This window comes from Halichoerus grypus, chromosome 11 (assembly GCF_964656455.1).
Source record: "Halichoerus grypus chromosome 11, mHalGry1.hap1.1, whole genome shotgun sequence".
Classification (NCBI taxonomy): Eukaryota; Metazoa; Chordata; class Mammalia; order Carnivora; family Phocidae; genus Halichoerus; species Halichoerus grypus.
The window spans coordinates 56,507,747-56,533,988 of NC_135722.1; the positions used below are offsets into that span (position 1 = coordinate 56,507,747).

Here is a 26,242-nt window from a genome sequence, read left to right on the forward strand (position 1 = left end):
AGGAAAGGTTTTTATTTTTTTATTTTATTTTTTTTTAGATTTTATTTATTTATTTGACAGAGAGAGACACAGCAAGAGAGGGAACACAAGCAGGGGGACTGGGGGAGAGAGAAGCAGGCTTCCCGCAGAGCAAGGAGCCCGATGCGGGGCTCGATCCCAGGACCCTGAGATCATGACCTGAGCCGAAGGCAGACGCTTAACGACTGAGCCACCCAGGCGCCCCTAATAATTATGTTTTAAGGTACATAATGAAAACTGCAGTTACTATCTATTGATGTCACATGACACTAATTTTCTTTTACCCATCAAGATAGTCTCTTTAAATTAACTAAAAAAAAAATTTTGTCCACTTAAGAAAAATATTAAGTAAACCATAGTACAGATGTAAAACAAATATGTCAAAAATGGTGTACATAACATATAAAATGACTAAAGCTCAGAAAACACCGGTGGGGCACTTGGCTGGCTCAGTCGGCAGAACATGCAACTCTTGATCTCAGGGTTGTGAGTTCAAGCCCACATTGGGTGTAGAGATTACTTAAAAATAAGATCTAAAAAAAGAAAGAAAGAAAAGAAAAGAAGACACTGGCTACATAATCTCTTAGTAAAACTTCTAGTTAAATATAATAGATTGAACACATCTTTTATTATTCTTTCCTAAAATTTCATTAGTAAAAGAGTAAAGAAATTAAAAAGGTATAAACCTAAAAACACCAAAAAAACCAAGAAAAACAAAAACCAAAACAAACCCAGAGGAATAAAGGTAAGTACTTAAGAAAGGCAAATTTTTCAGAGATGAAAAACATTATAGATTAAAAAAAAGCTTTGGCAAAATGGAGAAATCTAATAGTAAATACCTACTGAGGAGGATATCCCTACAAAGCAAATGAATTCTAGCCATAACACCCTAAAAAGATTCAGGAACTGGGAGATTTAAAGCAACAACAACAAAAAGCAAAAATAAGGGATAAGGCAGGGATTTATCTGAGGTCTCTATAAGAAGCAGTTGGAACTCTGCCTCCCTCCCTATACTACACAGCATAGTGGCCACTGAAATAGGAAGTATATTCTATATAGAAATTAGACTAGAAAGTTCCCAATTTGGGGGATACCAGGTGAGGACTGGGAAGAAGATGAGATTAAGAGATAGTAACATACTGATAAATGAGACACTTCCCCCCTCTCCCTAGCCCCCTTCAGCAGCTTTGACTCCAAAAAACACTGCAGTCAGGTATCCGTCTTCCTAGCAGGAGATTTATGAACTCCGAAATGGAAAAACTGATGGGCCCCACAGAAAAACATGGAAGACACTAACATTTGAAAGTCCTCCAAAGTGGGGCACCTGGGTGGCTCAGTCGTTAAGTGTCTGCCTTCGGCTCAGGTCATGATCCCGGGGTCCTGGGATCGAGCCTGGCATCAGGCTCCCTGCTCGGCAGGAAGCCTGCTTCTCCCTGTCCTGCTCCCCCTGCTTGTGTTCCCTCTCTCACTGTGTCTCTCTCCATCAAATAAATAAAATCTTAAAAAAAAAAAAAAAGTCCTCCAAAGAGGTTCATCCTAGTACAGAGGCTACCAATTGACAAGCCCTGTCCCTTCACACAGAACTACCCATCAGCCTTTTAGTTCCTCGTCCTCATCTTAAATTTAAACGCAAAACCGAAGATCATCAAGAAGTCTCCAATTCGAAAGAGGCCACAAGGAGAAAAGGTACTTCGAGAACACAGAAGAAATATGAAGAAATCTCCAACACTACCACCCTTTATTTGTACAAAATGATTCTACATAACAACCATGAAAAGTTAGCTAAACCTTTTTTTTTTTTTTTAAGATTTTATTTATTTGAAAAAGACAGACAGAGCAGGGGCAGGGGAGGAGGGTTGGGCAGAGGGAGAAGCAGACTCCCCGCTTAGCAGGGAGCCCAATGCAGGGCTTGATCCCAGGACCCTGAGATCATGACCAAGCTGAAGGCAGACGCCCAACCAACTGAGCCACCCAGGTGCCCCGTTAGCTAAGCTTTTCTAAGCCTAACTCTTGCTTCTAATAAATCACAAATCTATCTAAATCTTAAGCCCTAGTCTCTCTCCTGAGTTCCAGACCTATATTACAACTACAGGTTGGATGGACATCTCCACGTGGATAATAAATAAATTCTCAACATCTCTCCTCTAAATGATGTAGTTCATCAAACCAAATTCCTCAGAGCCACCAACTTATCTTTTTTTTTTTTTTTTAAAGATTTTATTTATTTATTTGAGAGAGAGAGAATGAGAGACAGAGAACATGAGAGGGAGGAGGGTCAGAGGGAGAAGCAGACTCCCTGCCGAGCAGGAAGCCTGATGCGGGACTCGATCCCGGGACTCCAGGATCATGACCTGAGCCGAAGGCAGTCGCTTAACCAACTGAGCCACCCAGGTGCCCTCAACTTATTTAAAACTAGACTTGAATATTCCATGCCCTTGCTCAAAAAAACTTCACATGGTTCCCAGTGCCTACAAAATAACATTCAAAATTCCTCAGCACTCCAGACTACCTACCCTTTGGCTTCAAAACACTTTACGAGTTTTTCCTCCTGAAGCCCCTCACTCCCTGATGATCTCTCATGAAACAATTCAGTTTTTCAAATCTCTTATACTTAGCCAGTTCTCTAGCTTTTATCATAATGTTCCTACTTCTTGGCACTACTCCTTCCATCTCTGCCTTTCTAAATGTAACTCTTCACTAAGCCTTCCTAGACCCCACCAGTCAGCACTTACCTCACCCTCTCTTCTGTTCCCACAGTATTCTGATTATACCTCCTCTACAACAAGCTGTGTGTTTTCATTGCTGGTGTGATATGTACTAGAGAAGCAGAGATACGTGACACCTAGTCCAGTGCTTGCCAAGGAATTGGGGAACTCCTACATCTGATGAACTGAAATGAAGGACTTCTGGTCCACAGGGTGGCCCACACTGCTGGATTCTGAAAGTGAACACTAGACTGATAAATGAAAGACTCCTAATTCTAGTCTGTGCTTTATTCTAAGCCACAAATACAGGGTGACTTTAGCAGTCACTTTTCGTCCCTGAAGTTCATATTCCTCGGCAATGAAATAAAGGGCTTGAACTAGATGATCTTTATGGTCCCTTCCAGTTCCATCTTCTACTCTGAATCTAGGTGGCCAGGAACTGGAAACCAGGAGGAGACCTAGATTAAATCTCTCAGAGACAATTAAGTAAGAAACATTAGAATAGGGGTGCCTGGATGGTTCAGCCGGTTGAGCATCTGATTCTTGGTTTCGACTCAGGTTATGATCTCTGCATCATGAGATAGAGGGACCGTCTCTGAGTTCCCTGGCCCTTTATTACTCCACTCAGCGTGGAGTCTGCTCAAGATTCTTTCCCTCTTCCTATGCCCGTCCACTCATACTCATGCACTCTCGCGCGCTCTCTCTCTCTCCATAAAATAAATAAATAGGGGCAACTGGGTAGCTCAGTTGGTTAAGCATCCGACTCTTGGTTTCGGCTCAGGTCGTGATCTCATGGGTGTGGGACTGAGTCCCGCATCAGGCTCCACACTCAGCATGAAGTCTGCTTAGGATTCTCTCTCTCTCTCTCTCCCTCTGCCCCTCCCGCTTGTGCTCTCTTTCTCTCTCTGAAATAAGTAAATAAATCGTTAAATAAATCTTTAAATAAATAAATAATTTTTAAAGAAAAGAAACTTTAGAATATTTAACAAAAAGCAAAACAGCTATTTCCACGTATACTGCATATATTTTTTTTAAAGATTTTATTTATTTATTTGACAGAGAGAGACACAGTGAGAGAGGGAACACAAGCAGGGGGAGTGGGAGAGGGAGAAGCAGGCTTCCCACCGAGCAGGGAGCCTGATGCGGGGCTCGATCCCAGGACCCCGGGATCCTGACCTGAGCCAAAGGCAGACACTTAACAACTGAGCCACCCAGGTGCCCCATACTGCATAATTTGAGTCTCTTTCTTTTTTAAGGTTAGGATGAGGTTTGCATCCAAATTAACTCTTATAATGTTTCTATCTTAGAGATCAAGTGTTTCAGTTAAACCATGGTCTATAAGAAAGAGCACGGCACTAAGTTCTCAGTTCTGCTACTCCTTAGCTAAATGAACTGACTTCCACTCACTTCATCTCTCTGGGACTAAGTTTCTATCATCTGCAAAATGAAGGAATTAGACAAGATGATCCCTATAAGGCCATTTATAGCTGGATGAGTCTATGGCTCTATGAAATCCCCAATCTTAAAAGTGTGAAATTCTTGCAGGTATATAGCTAGCTTCTATAAGAACTGTCCATGGAAAGAAAGGATACTTTTGTACTAAGGCAATGTAATTGTTTTGGTGCTTTTAAAAGAAATGGATCTATTTTTTTGCCACTATCTACAAGAGCAAAAAGTTAGAAACATGCTACTGTATCGGTTGGTATTTAATGTATTATCAACACCTCAAATATTATGAAGGTGATACAGAAACATGGAAAATATTATGAAGATGATATAGAAACATGGAAAAAATTTATGTAATGTTGAGTATAGTAAAACACAAATAGTACATTCACTGTAAGTACAACCATACAAAATGTATATAAGTAAAAGGCAATATGTAAAACCTTGTTTTATGGAAATAGAAGAGTATTTTTAAAAAATTTTCTTTATTGTCATTAATCTCTTACATTTATAAACTATTGTCCAATATTTAAAGTCATATTTATTCAAATAAGTATACCCCAAGATGAAATAAAACTATTCTTTGAAACTATAATCAAAATTATATTTTCAGAAAATAGCAACAAAGGGTTATTTAATTTTAAAATAAATATTAAAGCAAGCAAGGCACCAACTCTGTATTTTATCTTTTAATGTAAATATATGTACATGTTTTATTGAATCATCCTCAAATTCTTTTTCAATAACAACCAACACAAGGAAGTTTTGTCCTAAATTCTATGTAGATGGAACTAAAGATTTCTGCTCTGATTATATAGCTTTTAAATTACAACTTACTTTCATTCTGTAGGATGTTAATGGCATCATCCATAATGCAGTCTGGTGAAAATCCAGCAGTCTTTGATAATAAACCCAACAATGATGCAATTTTCAGTCTCACAGATGGATCATTCTCCTGGAACAAAAGCAGCTGTTGTTACCTTGATGCTCTAGTCTCAGCTAACCAACAAACAGGAACACGGGAAACTAACATCTCAAAAGTGATTCAATGATCCAAGTTTTCTAAGGTTTTATTTCTGAGAAATTAATCTTATAAAGTTCAGGGGAAAGAGATTTTGTCGATCAGTATATTACACCTAATACTGCAAAGTGAATGGTAATTTTTCTATGCCTTCCTGATACCATTACCTTCTTTTTTTTTTTTTTTAAGATTTATTTATTTATTTGAGAGAGAGAGAAAGTAAGCAAGAGAGAGCACAAGCTGGGGAGGAGGCAGAGGGAGAGGGAGAAGCACACTCCCCACTGAGCAGGGAGCCCGATGCGGGGCTCCATCCCAGGACCCTGAGATCATGACCCCAGCTGAAGGCAGACGCTTAACCGACTGAGCCACCCAGGCGCCCTGATACTATTACCTTCTAACCAGAAACATGCTTTTCGGATTAAAAGTGTCCTTCCTCCACTGTGCAGCCACTGCAGACATGAAGTGCGGCAAGCTGCCCCAACACTGCTGCCAGCACCGCTGCTCCTGGAGCCTCTGGAAACCAGCTGCGGCGGCTACTGCAGCTATCACCAGAAACAATCTCTCACCGGACCTGCTCTTTTGGATCACCACATCCTGATTACAAGTCGGAGGCTGGTGAATCTAATTGGCTGGGTCTAGGGCCTGTGCCTGGGCCGCAGGTGCAAGAGAGACTAAGAAATGAGTAGTCTCGCCCTTTCAGCCACAATACTGGGAGGTGGTCTCCAAGTTGCACCAACATTCCTATAGTGAGAAATTTCTCCCAAGTCAAAAAGGAACGAATCCTTTTGTTCATCACCATATCTCAAGTATGTAGCACAATATGTGGCACTATGTAGATATACATACTGAACATACATATATGTGAAATGAAAAAAAAAATGTACTTCGCCAATGCTAAGATTAGGTCAGCCCATTTCTATACCAAAGACAAAATTACTTAAATGTATGCTCAAAACATGAAGTGCCTTCTAGACATGACCAACTCCCCAGTTCCCACCTACAGTTTCTAAGGAAGTGACAAAGCACACCGAGGAGGCCTGAAACAGGAGAAGCAGCAATAGATATGGAGCAGGAAGACCCAGAATCCCGGCATGCCGCTTACCATGTATATAACCTTGGAAAAGTCGTTTTCTTGGGAATTTAACTGTGGGGAAGAGAAAGGGCTTTGAAATTCGCCAGATCTAGGTTAAAGCCTGGACTATGTCTTGACATAAGCCCTATGTCTTGAACGGGCTAATTAACCTCTCTAAGCCTCGTCTGTGACATGGAACTAGTAACAACCCCAGAGGGCACTGAGAGGAAAATGACTAGCACAGGAATGGCACATAGCACGCAGTCAGATATTAGTGCCCTCCTCCCTTCCTCTCCCTGATCATCAATCCTTGCATGCAGAGGGTAATAAAATCTGAACTGCACCGCTGTGAATATGGTACTCAGAGGGGTACCATAAAGAGCGAGTAAAAAACATATGAACAATAAGTCTAGAATATTGGAAATTCCACAGGGTACATGCCCTTGTTTTTAAACAAGAAAAAATGGCATGCAAATGAAAAAAAAGGTAGAGGGCAAAAATGCTACAGATGCTTAAAAGAGACTTAAAGAGATAAATTAACCAAATGCAATGTGTGAATTTTTCTTCGAACAAACAAACCACACAAAGTCTTTTAGAAAATCAATGAGGGCACCTGGGTGGCTCTGTTCGTTAAGTGTCTGACTCCTGATTTCAGCTCAGGTCATGATCTCAGGGTCCTGGGATCGAGCCCCATGTAGGGCTCCCCGCTCAGTGCAGAGTCTGCTTGAGCATTCTCTCTCTCCCTCTCCCTCTGCCCCTTCCCCATGCTCATGCACACGTGTGTACATACACGCTCTCTCTCTCAAAATAAATAAATCTTAAAAAAAAAAAAGACAATCAGTGAAAACTGAACATGGTGTAGGTATTATATGCTATTAAAGACTGTTGTGGGTTTATTTTAAAGTCCTAAAACAAGTCCTTATTTGTTAAACATAGATAATTAAATATTCACAAGTGAAATGATATGCTGCTTCAGATTTGCCCAACCTCCAAAAAGTGGCGGAAAATGCATCAAAACAAGAATGGCAAAAAGCTGATAACCATTGAAGCTGGATGAAGAAGACCTAAAGGCTTGTATTATTTTCTCTCTTTTTGTGTGTTTGTGAAGCTACCAAACAAAAGTTAACTTTTGGGAAAAATCACATGAAAGTACTATATTCTATCTAAAATGGTTAATTAATTTATTCCTTCAACATACATACAAGAAGCACCTACTATGTGCCAAGCATTATTCTAGCTACTGGGGATACAATGGTGAATAAAGCAGAAGCAATTTCTGCTCTCACAGATCTTATAATCAAATGGATAAGACTGGCAAAAGAATATATATTTCACAAGGTAAACATTCTGAAGAAAAATAAAGTGTGCAATGGATTAAAGAGTAATGTGGGGAAACTATTCCAGATAGGACAGTGAGGAAAGTTCACTCTGAGGACCCAACTTTTGAGAGGACACTTAACTGAGTCAGACAGAGAGCCATAGGAAGATTTAGGGAAGCAGCGTTCCAGGCAGAAGAAAGGTGCAAACTCAGAATATGGGAAATTCTAAAATGCTATATATAAAACTCCAGAAAAATGCATACAAAATTGTTAGCAGTGATTCTCTCCAGAGTAATCTCTGGAGAGCGCATTTTGTTTTTTCACTTTTTTTGTTTCAGATTTATTCATTGGGGCGCCTGTGTGGCTCAGTTGGTTAAGTGTCTGCCTTCGGCTCAGGTCATGATCCCTGGCTCCTGGGATAAAGCCCCACATCAGGTCCCCTGCTCAGCAGGGAGCCTACTTCTCCCTCTCACTCTGCCTGCCGCTCCCCCTGCTTGTGCTCTCTCTGTCAAATGAATAAATTAAAAAACAAACAAACAACAACAACAACAAAGGTTTGTTCATTTTAGAGAGAGAGGGTGTGTGAGTGGAGTGGGGGGGGTTAGGCGCGGAGGGAGAGAATCTTTCAAGCAGACTCCCTGCTGATCACAGAGCCCATTATGGCCCAATCCCACAACTCATGAGATCACGACCTGAGTCGAAACCAAGATTCAGATGCTCAACTGCCTGAGCCACCCAGGCGCCCCGTTTTTTAAGTTTTTTTATTTGCAGAGGCAAATCTCATTCTTTCACACGCTTCTTCAGTGCTTGAATTTGTTACAATAAATATTACTGCTGTAATTTTTTTAAAGACTTTATTTATTTGACAGAGAGAGAGAGCGCACATGAGAATGAGTTGGGGAGGGCAGAAGGATAGGGAGCAGCAGACTCCCTGCCGAGCAGAGTCTGACTCAGGGCTCTATCCCAGGACCCCAGGATCATGACCTGAGCCAAAGGCAGACGCTTAACTGACTGAGCCACCCAGGTGCCCCAAACTGTTGTAACGTTTAAAAAAGAGTGTAAATTTTTAAATCTACACAAATATATACAACCCTTCAAAAGCTCCCAGTTTTATACAGAAAGAAGTGTGAGCTGCTCAGCATGCCACAAAAGCCTGCAAAGACTCGCCACTATGTCAGCTCCCACAGTTCCCTACCAGTGATGCCATGCTGCTTCAAGCTTCTGTACCTCCACTTAAGACGGTTCTTCTACCTAGGCTGCCTTCCCTTTCTCCCACACCCACCCCTCCTGTCCCTTAGGTGCATTAACCCCAGGAAGTCATCTCTGATCCCTGAACTGGACATGGAACAACCTTGAACAACCCTTTATCATGCCATTCACTAGAGTGCATTGTATTTGCTTGTGATTGTGTATTCCCCCAACTGGCCTGTGAGCCACAAAAGTGACTAGCAAAATGCCAAGAAAGCACTATGTACATTCTGATAAAATAAGAGTACAAGAAAAGGAAGAGCCAAGTGTTCCCCTTAATTCACTCAGTAAATTATCTTATCTGTTCAACACCGATTTCCTGCATACTAGGAGCCCCCCGTACCAGGCCATGGGGATACACTGCCCTCGTGGAACTTAGAGGTTGATGGGCAAGGCAGACATTTATTAAGTAATGTCCATTTAATAATAACAGAGTTGTAAAGAAAAAATACAGCGTTCTATGAAAGCATATGACATATCAGACAGGACTTATAACTACGTATTATGGTGAAAGAGATCCTGATCTAATTTGAGGCAGAGGAAAAAGAATGAATCAATGCTGGGGCGCCTGGGTGGCTCAGTCGTTAAGCGTCTGCCTTCGGCTAAGGTCATGATCCCGGGGTCCTGGGATCGAGCCCCGCATCGGGCTCCTCGCTCCGCGGGGAGCCTGCTTCTCCCTCTCACGCTCCCCTTGCTTGTGTTCCCTCTCTCGCTGTCTCTCTCTCTGTCAAATAAATAAATAAAAATCTTTAAAAAAAAAAAAAGAATGAATCAATGCTCTGAGTCATGAAAGAATACCACAACTTTCAGAACTGAAAAAAGCACAATGTGGCTAAAATGTCATTGACATAAGATGAGCCTTTTTTGGGCGCCTGGGTGGCTCAGTTGGTTAAGCGACTGCCTTCGGCTCAGGTCATGATCCTGGAGTCCCTGGATCGAGTCCCGCATCGGGCTCCCTGCTCGGCAGGGAGCCTGCTTCTCCCTCTGACCCTCCCCCCTCTCATGTGCTCTCTCTCTCATTCTCTCTGTCTCAAATAAATAAATAAAATCTTTAAAAAAAAAAAAAAAAAAAAAGATGAGCCTTTTTTTTTTTAAAGATTTTATTTATTCATATGAGAGAGACATAGATAGCAACTGAGATAGTGAGTGAGAGCACGCACAGGGAAGAGAGGGAAAAGCAGGCTCCCCGCTGAGCAGGGAGCGGGCTGCGGGGCTTGATCCCAGGACTCTGGGATCATGACCTGAGCCGAAGGCAGACGCCCAACCAATTGAGCCACCCAGGCGCCCCTAAATGAGGCTTAAGAAACTAACAGGCACCACATCTTTTTGAGAATTATGGCAAGTATCTCTCTGATAATGCCTACCATGAAGCAGGAATTCAACACATATTTGTTCACTGTTGAATAAACAAAAAGAAAAATCTTTGTCCTAAGAGCAATAAAAATCCTTTGATGAACAATGAACAGGAGAGTGACATTAACAGATCTGAATTTTTGAAATATCAATCCAGCCTCAATATAATGATTGGGTTGGAAGGGGCAAAACTAGACAAAGAGACAAATTAAGAGTATATTGCAATAGTCCAGCAAAAGACACTGGCAAGACTTCCACTTCTGTTGAGGGCAAGGCTAGATAATTCAGACCAATCTTTCTACTGAGGAAAACTAGAAAAGTACTATGGATGTAAAAAAAAAAAAAAAAAAAGTGTGTGCACACACATACACATACATATGTGTATAGATACACACATATATATATCTATGAAAACATACATAGGTGCGTGTATATACATATGTGTATTTGAAAGTATTAGAAAACTGAAAGATAAACTAAGAAAGAACTAGGATCATGCAAGGAAGGAACCCAGAAAGGTTCGCCTAGAGTGTGGGGCTGCTTTTTCTTCAGGCTTCTGCTAACTGCAGGAGTGAGGGAATGGAGAGATGGGAGGCAAAGTAAACAGTGCTTCTGACAGCCAAGTGAGGCCAGAGGGGCAATGGCTAGAGTTTAAGTCTAAGGGTACAAGGGTGAGAAGGGGCAGCCTAATAAATCCCATTACTTTGGATTAGAACCCCAAAAAGCTACAACAATACAAGTAAGAATGAAATAAAAATACATAGACTTTGGTAGGAACTGCAGGTCAGCTTTGAATCATCTTAATTCCTGAAATAAGAATTTTTCCTGGATTTCTAGACTGAAACAAATATTCTCTGGCTTAAAATAAGTCATCCTAAGCCTCAAATTATTTTTACAAACAATTTTGGAAATACACTGCCTAATACAATAAGAAATAAAGCATGATAGCAGATCAGATAACATGAATAGACATGGCAGGCGAGAATTCTACCACTGAACCACCAATGCACATGAATAGACATGATAAGACACAGCCAGAGGGATTCATTTATTGGAGTTATCAGACACAGATTTTAAAATAATTCTGCTTATTATGTTGAAAGAGATAAAGACAACATGAGAATTTCACCAGAGAACTAGAATTTTTTTAAAAAAGGAAATTATAGAAATGATAAAAAGCCATCAATGAAATTACAAATAAATGAACAGATTCAACAGGAGACTAGTCAAGGTGAAGAGAGGAGGAGTGAACCGGAACATAGGTCCAGAATGAAGCCCAAGGAGATGAAAGAATGAAAATTCAGAAGAGAACAGGATTAAATGAGGTGGCTTATCACACATGTAGGTGGAGTCTCAAAAGGAGAGGAGGGAGAGAAAGAAATAATGGCCAAGAACCTCTCTGATGAAAAGTACCAAGCCACAGATGATAAACACTATGAACCCCAAGTATGAGACATTAAAAGAAATCCACATGTAGGCACATGACAGAAAAATTGCTGAAAAACGTACGAAGCAAAAACTACTAAAAGAACCAAAGAGAAAGATTATTCTTCAAAGGATCAATAGTAAGACTGACAATCTGATTTCTCAACAGAAACGGACAGCAGAAGACAATACAATGATATATTTAAAGTACTGAAAGAAAATAACAGCCAATCTAAAATTCTACATGCAGCAAAAACATACTTCAAGAACTGAATAAAGAAGATGTGGTATATATATACAATGGAATATTATGCAGCCATAAGAAAGAATGAGATCTTGCCATTTGCAACAACATGGATGGACCTAGAGGGTATTATGCTAAGCGACATTAAGTCAGATAGAGAAAAACAAATACCATGATTTCACTTATATATGGAATCTAAAAAACAAAACAAATGAAGCAAACCAAAAAGACTCTGACAGAGAACAAACTGGTAGTTGTTGGGGGGGGGGGGGTGAAATAAAGGGGATTAAGAGGTACAAACTTCCAGTTATAAAATAAATAAGTCATAGAGATAAAAAGTAGAGCATAGAGAATAGTCAATAATATTATAATAATGTCCAGTGACAGTGACTACACTTGTGGTGAGCAATGAGTAATGTATATAATTGTTGAAAAAGTATGCTGCACACCTGAAACTAATAACACCATATATTATAATTCAATTAAAAATTTTTTCATAATAAAAAAATTTTTCATAATAAAAATAAATCCTTCAAGAATGGAAGTAAAATAAAACACAAAGAAGCCTCATCAGTAAACTCACAATAAATGGAAATATCAGAGGGTATTCTTCAACCAAAAGGAAAATAATCCCAGATGAATAGTCAGATGCAAGAAGGAGAGAAAAGGAATGATAGGGCGCCTAGGTGGCTCAGTCGTTAAGCGTCTGCCTTCGGCTCAGGTCATGATCCCAGGGTCCTGGGATCAAGTCCCACATCGGGCTCCCTGCTTGGCGGGAAGCCTGCTTCTCCCTCTCCCACTCCCCCTGCTTGTGTCCCTGCTCTCGCTATCTCTCTCTCTATCAAATAAATAAATAAAATCTTAAAAAAAAAAAAAAAGCAATGATAAATACATTGGAGTAAATGATAAATATTTAGTAAACCTAAATGAATATTGCCTATATAAAATAACACTGTCTTGGGGCGCCTGGATGGCTCAGTCAGCTAAGCGTCTGACTCTTGATTTCCACTCAGGTCATGATCTCAGGGTCCTGAGATCGAGCCCTACGTCAGGCTCTGCACTGAGCATGGAGCCTTCTTAAGATTCTCTCTCCCTCCCTCTCCCTCTGCCACTCCCTCGCAAGCATGTGCTGTCTCTCGCTCTCAAAAACAAAACAAAACACACACACACACGCACACACACACACACAAAACCACCACATTGTCTTACAGAGTGAAAAATGGAGAATTAAAATATACAATTACACTCAAATGTAAGTCAGGAAGATGGATAAATGGAGGTAAGTCCTTGCACTGTCCGAAATGGTTACTGTGCCATATAACATTTGACTTTTATAAGTCAAGAATTCATATTGTATTACACTTTGATAAAAATAAAATTAAATTTTTAAAAATTCACTTCAGGAGCACCTGGGTGGCTCAGTTGGATAGGTGTCTGCCTTCCACTCAGGTCATGATCCCAGGGTCCTGGAATCAAGCCCCACATCAGGTTCCCTGCAGAGAGCCTGCTTCTCCCTCTCCCTCTCTGTCTCTCCCCCTTGCTTGTGCGCTCTCTCTCTCTCTCTCTCTCTCTCAGATAAATAAATAAAATCTTTTTTAAAAAATTTCACTTCAAATTTAAAAATTTCATGTCATAATATCTAGGCTAACCAGTAAAAAAGTATAAAAGAATGTTTAACTCCCAAGCTAAAGATGGAGAGAATTTAAAAAAAAATTCAAAAGATGGCAAGAAACAAGAGAAAAAAGGAACATTAAACAGGTAAGGTAAATATAACGCATTTAATAAGAGGGTGGTTTTAAATCCACATATGTCAATACTTACATTAAATGTAATGAACTAAATGATCAGTTTTAAAAACAAACATTTTTTTTTTTTAAACTCACTACGTGTTGGGGAGCCTGGGTAGCTCAGTTGATTAAGCATCTGACTCTTTTTTTTTTTTTGGTTGATCACTGTATATTCTATGTTTTGTTCTGTTTTTTTAATTTTTTAATTAACATATAATGTATTATTCGTTGCAGGGGTACAGGTCTGTGATTCACCAGTTTTACACAATTCACAGCGCTCACCATAGTAAATGCCCTCCCCAATGTCCATCACCCAGACACCCCATCCCTCCCACCCCCCTCCACTCCAGCAACCCTGTTTGTTTCCTGAGATTAAGAGTCTCTTATGGTTTGTCTCCCTCTCTGGTTTCATCTTGTTTTCATTTTTCCCTTCCTTCCCCTATGATCCTCTGTCTTGTTTCTCAAATTCTTCATATCAGTGAGATCATATGACATTTATCCTTCTCTGATTGACTTATTTCACTTAGCATAATACCCTCTAGTTCCATCCACGTCGTTGCAAATGGCAAGATTTCATTTCTTTCTGATGGCTGCATAATATTCCATTGTATATATATATACCACATCTTCTTTGTCCATTCTGTTAATGAACATGTAGGCTCTTTCCATAGTTTGGCTATTGCGGACATTGCTGCTATAAACATAAGGGTGCATGTGCCCCTTCGGATCACTACATTTGTATCTCTGGGGTAAATACCCAGTGTTAAGCATCTGACTCTTGATTTCGGCTCAGGTCATGATCTTGGGGTTCTGGGACTGAGCCCCGCATCAGGCTCCCTGCTCAGTGGGGAGTCTGACTGTCTCCCTCTCTTGCCCCTCCCCCTGCTCACTCTGTAATACATAGATCTTTAAAAGTAAATAAATAAAAATTAAAAACTACATGTTGTTTACATAGGTCTTATCTAAAACAAAAAGACATAAAAAAGATGAAAATAAAAGGCAGTAGGTATACCACGGAAACTATAATCAAAAGATAACTGGTATCATTATATATATATTAAAGCCATTATATATATATATATTAAAGCCCCAATATACATCGGGGCGCCTGGGTGGCTCAGTCGTTAAGCGTCTGCCTTCGGTTCAGGTCATGGTCCCAGGGTCCTGGGATCGAGCCCCACATCAGGCTCCCTGCTCAGGGGGGAGCCTGCTTCTCCCTCTCCCACTCCCCCTACTTGTGCTCTCTCTCTCGCTGTGTCTCTGTCAAATAAATAAATAAAATCTTAAAAAAAAAAGCCATTATTTGCTGATGATTATCTGTAAAAAATTCAAAATAATCTGCATATAATTTATTAAAATTGTTAAGTGAGCTTAGTAAGGTTGTAAGATATATGAGTTAATAAATAAAAGTCAACTGCATTTTTGAATACCAGCTATGGTAGTGTTAGAAAACGAAATTTTAAAAATATTATCATTTACAATAACAAAATATTAAATATCTAGGAATAACTAACAAAAAAATTACATAATCTTTATGCAGAAAACTATAAAACAGTATTAAAATAATAGGGATGTACCAAGTTTATAGACTGGAAAACTCAATACCGTAAAATGTCAATCCCCAAATGTCATCAGAACGATAGAGTTAATGTAAACCTAATCAAAATCCTAACTGAAATTTTGTTTTGGGGCAGAATTTCACAAGCTGATATCAAAATTCATAAAAAAAATGAAAAGATCAAGAATAATTAAGACATTCTTAAAGAAGAGCAAGGTGAGTGAACTTGTCCTACCAGATGTCAAGATTTAATATAATGCTAGGCTAACACAGCATGGTACTGGCATGAGAATAGACAAACTACTGGAATAGAATAGAAAGCCCTGAAATACCCATATGTAGACACTTCATTTACCACAAAGGTGGTGCTGCCGGACAATGGAGAAAGGATATTCTTTTCAATAAATGGCTCTGGACATTTGGATTTCCATATACCCAAGCAACATACACATATCAATCCCATGTGTGAAAAGCAAATGATAAAGCTTCTAGTAATAATGTAGCAAAATGTCTTAATGAGCTCAGGGTAGGCAAACCCTTCTTACATCAAGTAAGAAAAGCCCAAAAATAAATGAAAAGATTGTCAAACTGGACTACATTAAGAACTTCTTTTCATCAAAATACAATACTACGGGACTAAAAGATGGGGGGCGGGGGGAAGGTGGGAGGGACTAAAAAGGAAGAAGATATTTGAAAACACATACAACCATTAAAGCCATTAAAGAACTTGTACTGGAATATAAAGAATTCACATAAAACAATAAGGAAAAAGAAAAATATGCAAAAAACATCAATAGGCATTACCTAAAAAGATATCCAAATGGCCAATTAAACATATTAAAGTTGTTCCGCTTCATCAGAAATCCAATGAATGCAAATTAAGGCCACAATGATATACCACACACATCCACTGGAACTATCAAATGATAAACATCAACAATTCCAACTGTTGGGAAATATGTGGAATTGGAATTCTCATAGTGCCAACAGCGGGTCTAAATTGGTACTACCACTCTGAAAAAGTTGGCTTAGAGGGCACCTGGGTGGCTCAGTAGGGTAAGCAGCTGCCTTCGGCTCAGGTCATGATCCCAGGGTCCTGGGATTGAGCCCTGCATCGAGCTCTCGCAGGGAGCCTGCTTCTTCCTCTCCCTCTGCCCCTCCTCCAGCTTGTACTCTCTCTCTCTTGCTCGCTCGCTCACTCTCTGTCTCTCAAATAAATAAATAAAATCTTTTTTTAAAAAATGCCTATGGGGCACCTGGGTGGCTCAGCCGGTCAAGCGTCTGCCTTCAGCTCAGGTCATGATCCCAGCCCCACATCGGGCTCCCTGCTCAGTGGGGAGCCTGCTTCTCCCTCTCCCTCTGTCTGCTGCTTCTCCTGCTTGTGCTCTCTCTGTCAAATAAATAAATAAAATCTAAAAAAAAAAAAAATGCCTATGAAAAAGTTGGCTCAGTAATTTCACTCTGGGGTATACAAAATATAGAAATGTAAGACATGCATACCAAGAGACCTGTACAAAATGTTCATGGCACTATTTCCTGTAATAGCTAAAAAGTGGAGGAAGCCTAAATGTCCAACAATAATGGAATGGATAAATAAATTAGAGTATATTCATATAAGAAATCTTATGCTATGGTAAAAATGAATGAACCACAGCTGCCGTCAACAATATGAATGAATATCGATATAGGCAGAATTTTGAGCAAAAGCCACACATAAAAGATACACACTGTATTCCCTACATGAAGTTTAAAAAAAAAAAAAAGACAAAAATAAACTGTATTTAGGAGTGCAGGCTTAATGGTAAAAAATAAAAGAAAGGTAGTTATTACCCTGAAAGTCAGGACAGTGGTGGTTATCTTTTGGGAAAGATCTAAATCATTAGAGGGGAGTTTGAAGAAGCTTACGGGAGGCTGATAATATTCCATTTCTTGACTGGGATGGTGGTTACACACTGTGTTCACAGTGTGATAGAGCAATAGGCTGTATCACAGTTTTCTACCTATTCTTCTTTATGTGTTATATTTCACGATAAAATTTTTAAAATGTGGGAAGCCTTGGTAGCTCAGTTGGTTAAGCGTCCAACTCTTGATTTCAGCTCAGGTCATCATCTCAAGGTCCTGAGATTGAGCCCTGCTTTGGGCTCCACACTGTGCATGGAGCCTGCTTAAGATTCTCTCTCTCCCTCTCTTTTTGCTGCACCACCCCCACCCCCGCTCACACGCTCTTGCTCTCTAAATAAATAAAATGAAATAAAACAAAATATGTTACTTGGACTACTGAAGTAACAGTGGAAACGAGAGATTTTGAATGTAAAATCAACAAGACTTAGTGAAGAAGGGAATAGGAAGAGAGGAAAAGGTAAAGGATCTTTCTCAGGTTTCTGATTTAAGGGTCTGTATAGATAATGGGACCATTTCCCAAGATAAGGTAGACTGGAGAATGAAGGGAGATCCTGAATTCAGTTTTGAATATAAAGAAAAACCAATTATTTTATGGACTTCAAATTATTGAAATACCAAAGAATCAGGTAATTGTCTTTCTGAGACAATGGACTAGTCAAATACTAGTCAAAAATAATCTGCAGTAAGAGAGGACAGGAGAAGAGCTATATAGCCCTTCAATGGTCTGGAATGGAGTCACAGACCTTCAAACACAAGAGAGCTGCAGAGAAAGCAGAAGTACTAGGCCTAGCAGATAAGAGGAGGCAAGAATGGCACAAAAAAGAATAAGAGAGTATCTGACCTAGTAACATTTCTTATCAATCTGGATACTTTACCCAAGTTCTTCTACTTTCTGAAATTATCCCCTGGTACCCTCAACACCTAAGCTTAAAACAAATTGCCTCCAGAGAAGCCCTCTCTAATCACCATTAAAACTGTCATGGTTCAGGCTTTCATCACCTTGCTTCAGACTTATCAGTCTCCTAGTTGGTCACCCTAACACCCATCTTCCCCTCGTCCAATTCCTCCATCCTCCATCCTATTTCCAGGGTGACATTTCTAAAACAAAACGCACAAGATAAAATACAGGCCCTCCACAGAGATAAGAGTCTTATCTCTTAAAGAGCTTTCAAACTAAAATCTATACCACCTGCTTGGATCTCTTCTAATGTGACAGGCTATTTCACATCTCCATGCCTTTGCTCACAACTGCTTTCTTCCTAAAATGCCTTTCTTTCCTCCTGTTTTCCAAATGGCCCAAATCTGTTTTAGAAGACTCATCTCAAGGATCACTACTACTCTATAATGCCGTTCTAGTCCCCTGCTCCCAAGTCAAACTGATTGCCCTCTTCTTCGAGGTCACATCATAACCTGTCCCAGATTTCACAACACCTATAATACTGTATTGTTATTATCCATTTATTGTGTCTGTATCTACCCAACTAGATTCAGATCAGGGATCACATAATCATCTCTTATCTCCAAAATTAAGCACAAGGCCTGGAACAGTTAGTATACAGGACGTTTTAAGAAAACAAAAAACAAAAAAAATGAACAAATGAATAACCTTAGCCCTCACTATCTATTTACTACATATATTATTTGGTCTACCAACTATAATGCTAGCCCCAAAAGGACAAAGAACATGTCTCACAGGTCTACATCCTCCCCAGCAACTAGCACAGTAGCATAAGTGAAGAATCCCTCATGTGAAGGAAGTTCAGATACTGCTGCCTGACCACAGAAAAATTTGGAGGAGAGAAGCAGAAGCCCAAGTAGTTTATCTACTAAAATATAAGAGACCACATTTATGGATAACAGACGAAAGGATAAAAAAAGCTATGGTCATCAATCTAGAACTGGACACATTTGGCATCCCTCCTCATTTCCTTTGGGGCTAGAATCTGCTAGACTAATGCAAGCACCATGGCCTGGTTAAAGAGCCTGAGGTATGACATCAGAATACCTGAGTTCAATTTTTCCGCTAGACATGATAATGGTATTGTGATTATATCTTTTAAAAGAGTATTGTTTAGAGATACAAATTGAAATTTATGAACAAAATGATATGATGCCAGGGAGAATCTGGTGGAGAGGGTAAGAGTGGAGGAAGTGGAAGTGGACAGTTGGGTGGGGGGAATGGGAATAAAACAAGTTTGGTCACAAAGTGGTATCTGCTGAAACTGGATAAGGGGTACATGGGAATTAATTAAACCATTCCCTCTACTTGTATATGTATTTGAAATGTTTCATGACAAAAAGTTTAAAAAAAGCAACAACAACAACAAAAAACAACCCAGATCAAATCCAGACCCTACATTGACTTAGCTGGGTCACCCTGAAAACTAAACTGCTCCAAGCTTATTCCCTTTTTTTTTTAAACATTTATTTATTTATTTGATAGAGAGAGAGTGCGCACAAGCAGGGGGAACAGCAGGCAGAGAGAGAAGCAGGCCCCTGGCCAAGGAGAGAGCCCGATGTGGGGCTCGATCCCAGGACGTGGGATCATGACCTGAGCCAAAGGCAGATGCTTAACCAACTGAACCACCCAGGCTCCAAGCTTAGTTCTTTACCTGGATTACATAAATAACAATGGTGTTATCACCAGGATTAAAAAATATTACATGTGGAAAGAGCTTTATAAACTCCAACAAGCTATATAAATGTTAACTGTTCTTAAAAGTATTATTACAGATGATTATAGGTAATAGAGTTATATTACCATATAACAGGTGGATATTGCTAAGAAAGGAGGTAACTAAAAATAGATCACTAAGTGTCTGAAAACTTGAGAACAGAAACCCTGATTACATTCATGTAAAACATGAGGTAAGCATTTATTAACCCCCTACAATGTTTCAGGGACTTTGCCAGGAACTAGGACAGAGATAAACAGATTTGTAGTCTCTGAATTTAGGGGCTTAAAGTCTAAAGGAAAGAACATACAGCAAACACTGGCTATACTAAGAGCTAATCAATGTGCTAACAGGTCAGTCCAGTGCCCAGAAAAAAAATGCCTGATATGTAATAAGCATTCATTAACTGAGTAAAAAGTCTCACAAAAGCATACGTTCACTCATTCAACAAATACTCATTTTACCACGCACTGTTCTTGGTACTGCAGATTCATCAATTTAAAAAAACAAAAATCCCTGTTCAAGAGGAGCTTACATTCTAGCATGGGGAAATAGATAAAGAACCAAAAGAATGAGAAAATTATATAAAATACGAGAAGAGGGGCGCCTGGGTGGCTCAGTCACTAAGCGCCTGCCTTCAGCTCAGGTCATGATCCCAGGGTCCTGGGATCGAGCCCCACATCGGGCTCCCTGCTCTTCGGGGAGCCTGCTTCTCCCTCTCCCACTCCCCCTGCTTGTGTTCCCTCTCTCACTGTGTCTCTCTCTGTCAAATAAATAAAATCTTTAAAAAAATAAAAATAAATAAAATAAAATAAAATACGAGAAGATGGGGGGTGCCTGGGTAGCTCAGTCGGATTCTTGACTTTGGCTCAGGTCATGATCTCAGGGTTGTGAGATCAAGCCCCATGTCGTGGTCCACGCTTAGCACAGAGTCTGCTTGAGGATTTTTCACTCGCTCCCTCTTCCCCTCCTCCCACACACACATGCACGTGCACATTCTCTCTCAAACAAATAAAATCTTAAAAAAAAAAGAATATGGGAAGATGGTAAGTGCTATGAAGAAAACAAAAGGAAGGAAGCTAGGAGGTTCTGGGGTGGAACAGGCAGTTTCAATTTTAAATACAGGGATAAAAAAAGGCCTTAATGAAAAAGTGACATTTGAGCTATGACTTGAACAAAGTGTGGGAAGTAGACATATGAACATCTGAGGGAAGTGTTCTAGGCAGAAGGAAACATAAGTGGAAAGACACTGAGGAAGGAATACGCTTGACAGAGAAAGTGGCAAACCAGATCACAGGGCAGTGGGAGGAAGACAGAGGGGTTCTAGGCTGGGGGAACAGCATGTGAAAAGACATGGATTTCTGAAAATCCACAAAATCTTTGGAAAACTGTAAGCATTTCTGATTAAGCTAGAACATTATATGTGTAAAGGAAAAGACCCTTTATGTCATACATAAAAGATTTAAATAAACATAGTTTATAGAAAGAAAAGAGACTGAAGAGAAAAAGGAGCTTTTGCAAGAAACACTTGAAGATCCAATATGAAATACAAATCGTCATCTATAACATATTCTTAAAAATTTCAAAAATATGCTTAACCTGAATCTAACAAGGCCTGTACTTTATATCTAACTTTCCATTTCTAGTAAATAAAAGGGATAGAGGAGCAAATTAACCCCCAAGGAAGTAAACAAATTCCAAAAACAAGATGTTTTATCAACAACTGACTGAGTCTATCAGGTCAACGTCACCAAAATAATAAAAACTGTTCTAGATTAAAAAAAGACCAGGGACTCCTGCTCAGCTGGGAGCCTGCTTCTCCCTCTCCTTCTGCCTGCCACTCTCTCTCTTTCACTCTGACAAATAAATAAATAAAATCTTAAAAAAAAAAAAATCAGTTAAAAAAATTTTTAAAAGACCAAATGCCATGTGTGAATAGTGTTTGCATTCTGATTTGAACAGATCAACTATAAAAAGATATTTTGGAAATGAAAGAAATTTGAATATTGACTAGTTGTTAGAGGACATTAAGGAAATTTAGTTTTATCTGATGTGGTTATTTTTTTTTTTAAGTCCTTTACTGAACTATTTAGGGAAATATATGATGATACTTTAAAAAAAACTTAAGGAAAGGGCGCCTGGGTGGCTCAGTCGTTAAGCGTCTGCCTTCGGCTCAGGTCATGATCCCAGGGTCCTGGGATCGAGTCCCACATCGGGCTCCCTGCTCAGCAGGAAGCCTGCTTCTCCCTCTCCCACTCCCCCTGCTTGTGTTCCTGCTCTAGCTATCTCTCTCTGTCAAATAAATAAATAAAATCTTAAAAAAAAAAAAAAAAAAAACTTAAGGAAAACAAACAGAGCAAATTTGGCAAGATATTCGTTATGTGTTAAATCCAGAGATGGGTATTTGGCAGATCATTATAGTACTGTCTCAACTTTTCTATAGGCTTAAAAATGTTCATACTTAAGTTTAAAACTTTGATTCATCTGTGATTCAAATATTTGGAAATCATGTCTTCACTTTTACTGCAGATCTTACTTATAGACTGAAAACTAAACACATCTTGTGAATTTCATTTCTGTTTAAACTATTTCCTGTATTTAATCAATCAAAAATTGATGTTTTTTTCTAGCCCAGTAAAATACATGAAAAAATGAAATGACACTATGCAAAGGAAAAAAAAAGTTAAAACAGGGGGCTATTGCAATTAGATATGAGGGCCTTGAAATAGGGCAGTAACAGCAGGATGACAGGACGACATTTCAGAGACAAATCTGGTTACAGAGGGTCATGGCTGAAGTCGTCCTTGTACTCCCACTGCACGTGACGTAACACAGGCAGCATTACCCCCAGCAGTGTGTTCACATCTGTCTCCGTATACACTATATGGATACTCTCTATATCCACATAGAGATGCTGCATATTTCTGAGGACAGGATTTGGATCTTTTTTATCTCTGTATCCATAGTGCCTGGCACATGGAAGGCCCTCAATAAAAGACTGCTGAATGAACACTTTCTTATTTATCTTGCAATACTAACCCATTCTGTAGACATGATACAATTCTTACACACACTCCCATCAGGTCCTCAAGACCTTCTTACCTTGTAATAATGTTCCAAGAGAATCCTGACTACTCCCTCCACACTTTCTGCTTCAACAGGCTTCCTGGCAAACTGGAGTAGGTACTGCAAAGCATCTGCTGGGGAGGTAGCTTTACACAGATCTATGTGGAGTGCTGCAGATTTACTTGGTTTTGTCAGTCGGAGTTTCTTGGTTGCAATTTCCTCCTGTTGTTGCTGCAAAGGAGTAGGCAAAGAAAACACATGAAAACACAGGGTCTGCAAATTTCACTTTGCCTCACTCCCTTAAACCAAATAATGTATTTAACTAATAGACCTAACTTTAGGGAAAGCAGTGTTATGAACTGGAAAAAGGACACTGGAGTGGAGACCAAGGAGTCCCCATTTTGCTTCCCACTATCTCCTACCACTGTGGGCTAGTCATTTCATTTCTCCAAGTCTCAATTTCTCTGTAAAGTAGGTCCACTAACATTTTTTTTTAAAGATTTTATTTTATTTTATTTTTTTTAAGATTTTATTTATTTGAGAGAGAGAATGAGAGAGAGAGCACATGAGAGGGGGGAGGGTCAGAGGGAAAAGCAGACTCCCTGCTGAGCAGGGAGCCTGATGCGGGACTCGATCCCGGGACTCCAGGATCATGACCTGAGCTGAAGGCAGTTGCTTAACCAACTGAGCCACCCAGGCGCCCGGTCCACTAACATTTTGTTCTGCCTATCTCTCAGGACCATGGTAGCTTTAGGGCTAAAAGGACACATAAAGGATCTGCTCCATTCTTTACTTAAAAGAAACCTCAATTATATATATATAGGAACATACGTAAATATGTTCAAGTATATACGTTAAACATATATAAATATGTTCAGACTGTGCTGAGGGACCCACCAGGCTCAGCTTCCCTCATGAGAAAACTGGAACTGATGGGAACTATCTGTAGCTTACACTGAATAAAAAGTCTTCTCCTGACTCCAGATGACTACCCAAACCATTCTGCCTTTATGAAAAGGATGGTTAGTGTAAAAAATAAAATAAAACATACAAATACCTCACAAACTGTAGCCAGTTAACAAATGTTTACTGAGTGATTATTCAGCATTAGGACTTGTCTCTGAATTCCAATTCTGCTGTTCTAAGTAAGTCATAATTCTTACGTTCATCAGCTGTAAAATGGGAATTATGACACTACTACCAGTCTTTCTCAACTGGCGATCCTCATCTGAACTACAGGACATGCAAAATTATTTGAGTAACTATTTTCTCAATTCTCCCAAGGATGGCGTGTAACTAGAAGCTTTCTAGATGCATTCGTTATGTATAATGGGTGCCAAAAAGTTCATGTAAAAGGGAACCTGTCCCTCCAAGGCTTAAGTCAGGCCCTGTGGGTAGGTACAGAGAGCATCATAAATAAGACAAATGTTGTAATCAATAATTTTCCTTAACATTTGCTGCATCATTTTGATATGCTGAGCAATCACCTCTTTACAAATTTACATTTCTACAGAGAAAAGATTAGGATTATTCTAGTCAGGAACAAAGTACGGCATGATATAAAGAGACCGAGGGTTTTGAAGTCAGAGAATTTGGGTTCAGTAACCACTTACTAGTGAGAGGAGGCCAGTCTCTCTTCTATAAAAGAGAATACAAGACCTATATCATATGGATATTTGAGAAGTCTAAAGTATAACGTCTTTATGTGTACAAAGACATAATAAACACTAAATACATACCAGTTCTCTCTCCCTCCTCATCTTCAAAGCAGAGGAAAAGATCAGAAGCACTAAGATCTCATTTCACCACTCTAAGGTAATGGTTCATGCAGAATGAAGTGAAGAAATGAGCTCTTTTCTTAAAATCCTTACCCATTCCCATCCTATTCTCCACAAATTCAGTCTTCTGTGTTACTTGGGCTCCAATCAGGTCAAAACCTGAGAAAGATTTCCTTCCATACAGAGTATGTAAGGGGGAAGACAAACCAATATCTGCTATCAGCCAACCATCAGTAACATTTTAGTGAGCCAGGACCTATGGTCATCCAGGGGTGACAGAGTAAGTAGTGAGACATGAGCTGGGGGCAAGGGTGGTGATAAAGAGGTGACACATTGGAAGCCTGAGGACACAACATCCTGACTTTGTGGCTCTTAACATATCCTGGCAAGGCTTCCAACACCCTGGAGCTGACAGACCCAGAGCTACTGATGTAGAACATGCCTCTCCTCTTCAACCTCTGCCCGAGGGTAACCTATAGCTTCACTGTAATATACTTACATTGTGGTTTCAATCCCACCCCCACACCCCACCACCCTGCTCCTGTTGGGGAAGATGGCCAGGACAGCTCTGGCAAGAACCTGGTAGGGCCAAAAACTCCCCCTCCCAACTGGTAGGAAGAGTCCCTTAGATGACTGCAAACAACCTCAGTAAGAGACCACCCTAGCTATGACCCATAATCTATGCAAACACAAAAAGACACCCCTAGTTCCAAGGCAGTAGCCACCTCTGGGCCTGCACACTCTCCCTTCTTGAGAGTGTACTATTCTTAATAAACTGCTTTGTGCTTGCTACACTCTTTCTGTCTTTATTTGAGCTTGGATCCTCACATAAATCTTTGTAAGGAATCCAAGAACCGCGACCTCCATACAACTCAGAGTCTCCTACAGGTAACAAAGGACATGGAGATGAACCAGGCATTACCTCTGTCCTTAAGGAGTCCAGACTGGTAGGGAGATATGTATACTGTGTGAAATTAATAAAGAGAAAACTCACTAAAATTGAGTAGGGAGGATACAAGGGGAGGCTAGAGGGGGGGAACAGTGCCACTCAACAATAGGGAAAAAACTGTGGATTATAGACCCCAACAGAAAAATCAATAAGAAAGAATCATCAATTACAGGCCCCAATAGGGAAAGATGTACATTGCATCTCCTACAAGAAATCTACCACCCTTGCAACTCAGCCAATGAGAAACTATCACCCTAGGCTTTCCCTTCAAAACTTCCTCCTTCCTCTCCATAAAGTAAGACTTTTGTTTGTTGGACTTGCCTGTGGTTTTGCCATGGCTTGCATGTCCTGAACTGCACATTCTGTTATTCCCAAATAATTACATTTTGGCTGGTAAAATAACTATTTTTAAGATTAACAACTAATAACATTGAGTGGAAAGTACAAATAGACGAGTTCAGAGTACTAGCCATGGAAAGCAGGGGAGGAAGAGATGAAACTCTTGCTGAGGTTTTAGATGGGTTTTCAAACAAAAATGTGAGAGCAAAAATAAAGGGGAAAATAACATGCATTCCATGTAAAAGAGAAAACAGGTACAAGAGTTTGGAGAAGTGTAAACACACAACATGCTGGAGGAAGGGTGAGTACTCCTGGGAAGTGGGAACAAAAGAACTAT

General features: G+C 39.8%; 1 protein-coding gene across 2 annotated transcripts in view; it reads right to left on the reverse strand.

Moving 5' to 3' along the window:
• INTS4 (integrator complex subunit 4) overlaps window positions 1–26,242 on the reverse strand; it is a 117,244-nt gene that overhangs the window by 88,971 nt on the left and 2,031 nt on the right. For both annotated transcript variants that reach the window (XM_036113411.2, XM_036113402.2), the window contains exons 2-3: window positions 22,876–23,070; window positions 5,007–5,124 (exon numbers count right to left, since the gene is read on the reverse strand). In XM_036113411.2, coding sequence (XP_035969304.1) covers window positions 5,007–5,124; window positions 22,876–23,070 — 313 coding nt within the window. The remainder of the gene's footprint in view (window positions 1–5,006; window positions 5,125–22,875; window positions 23,071–26,242) is intronic.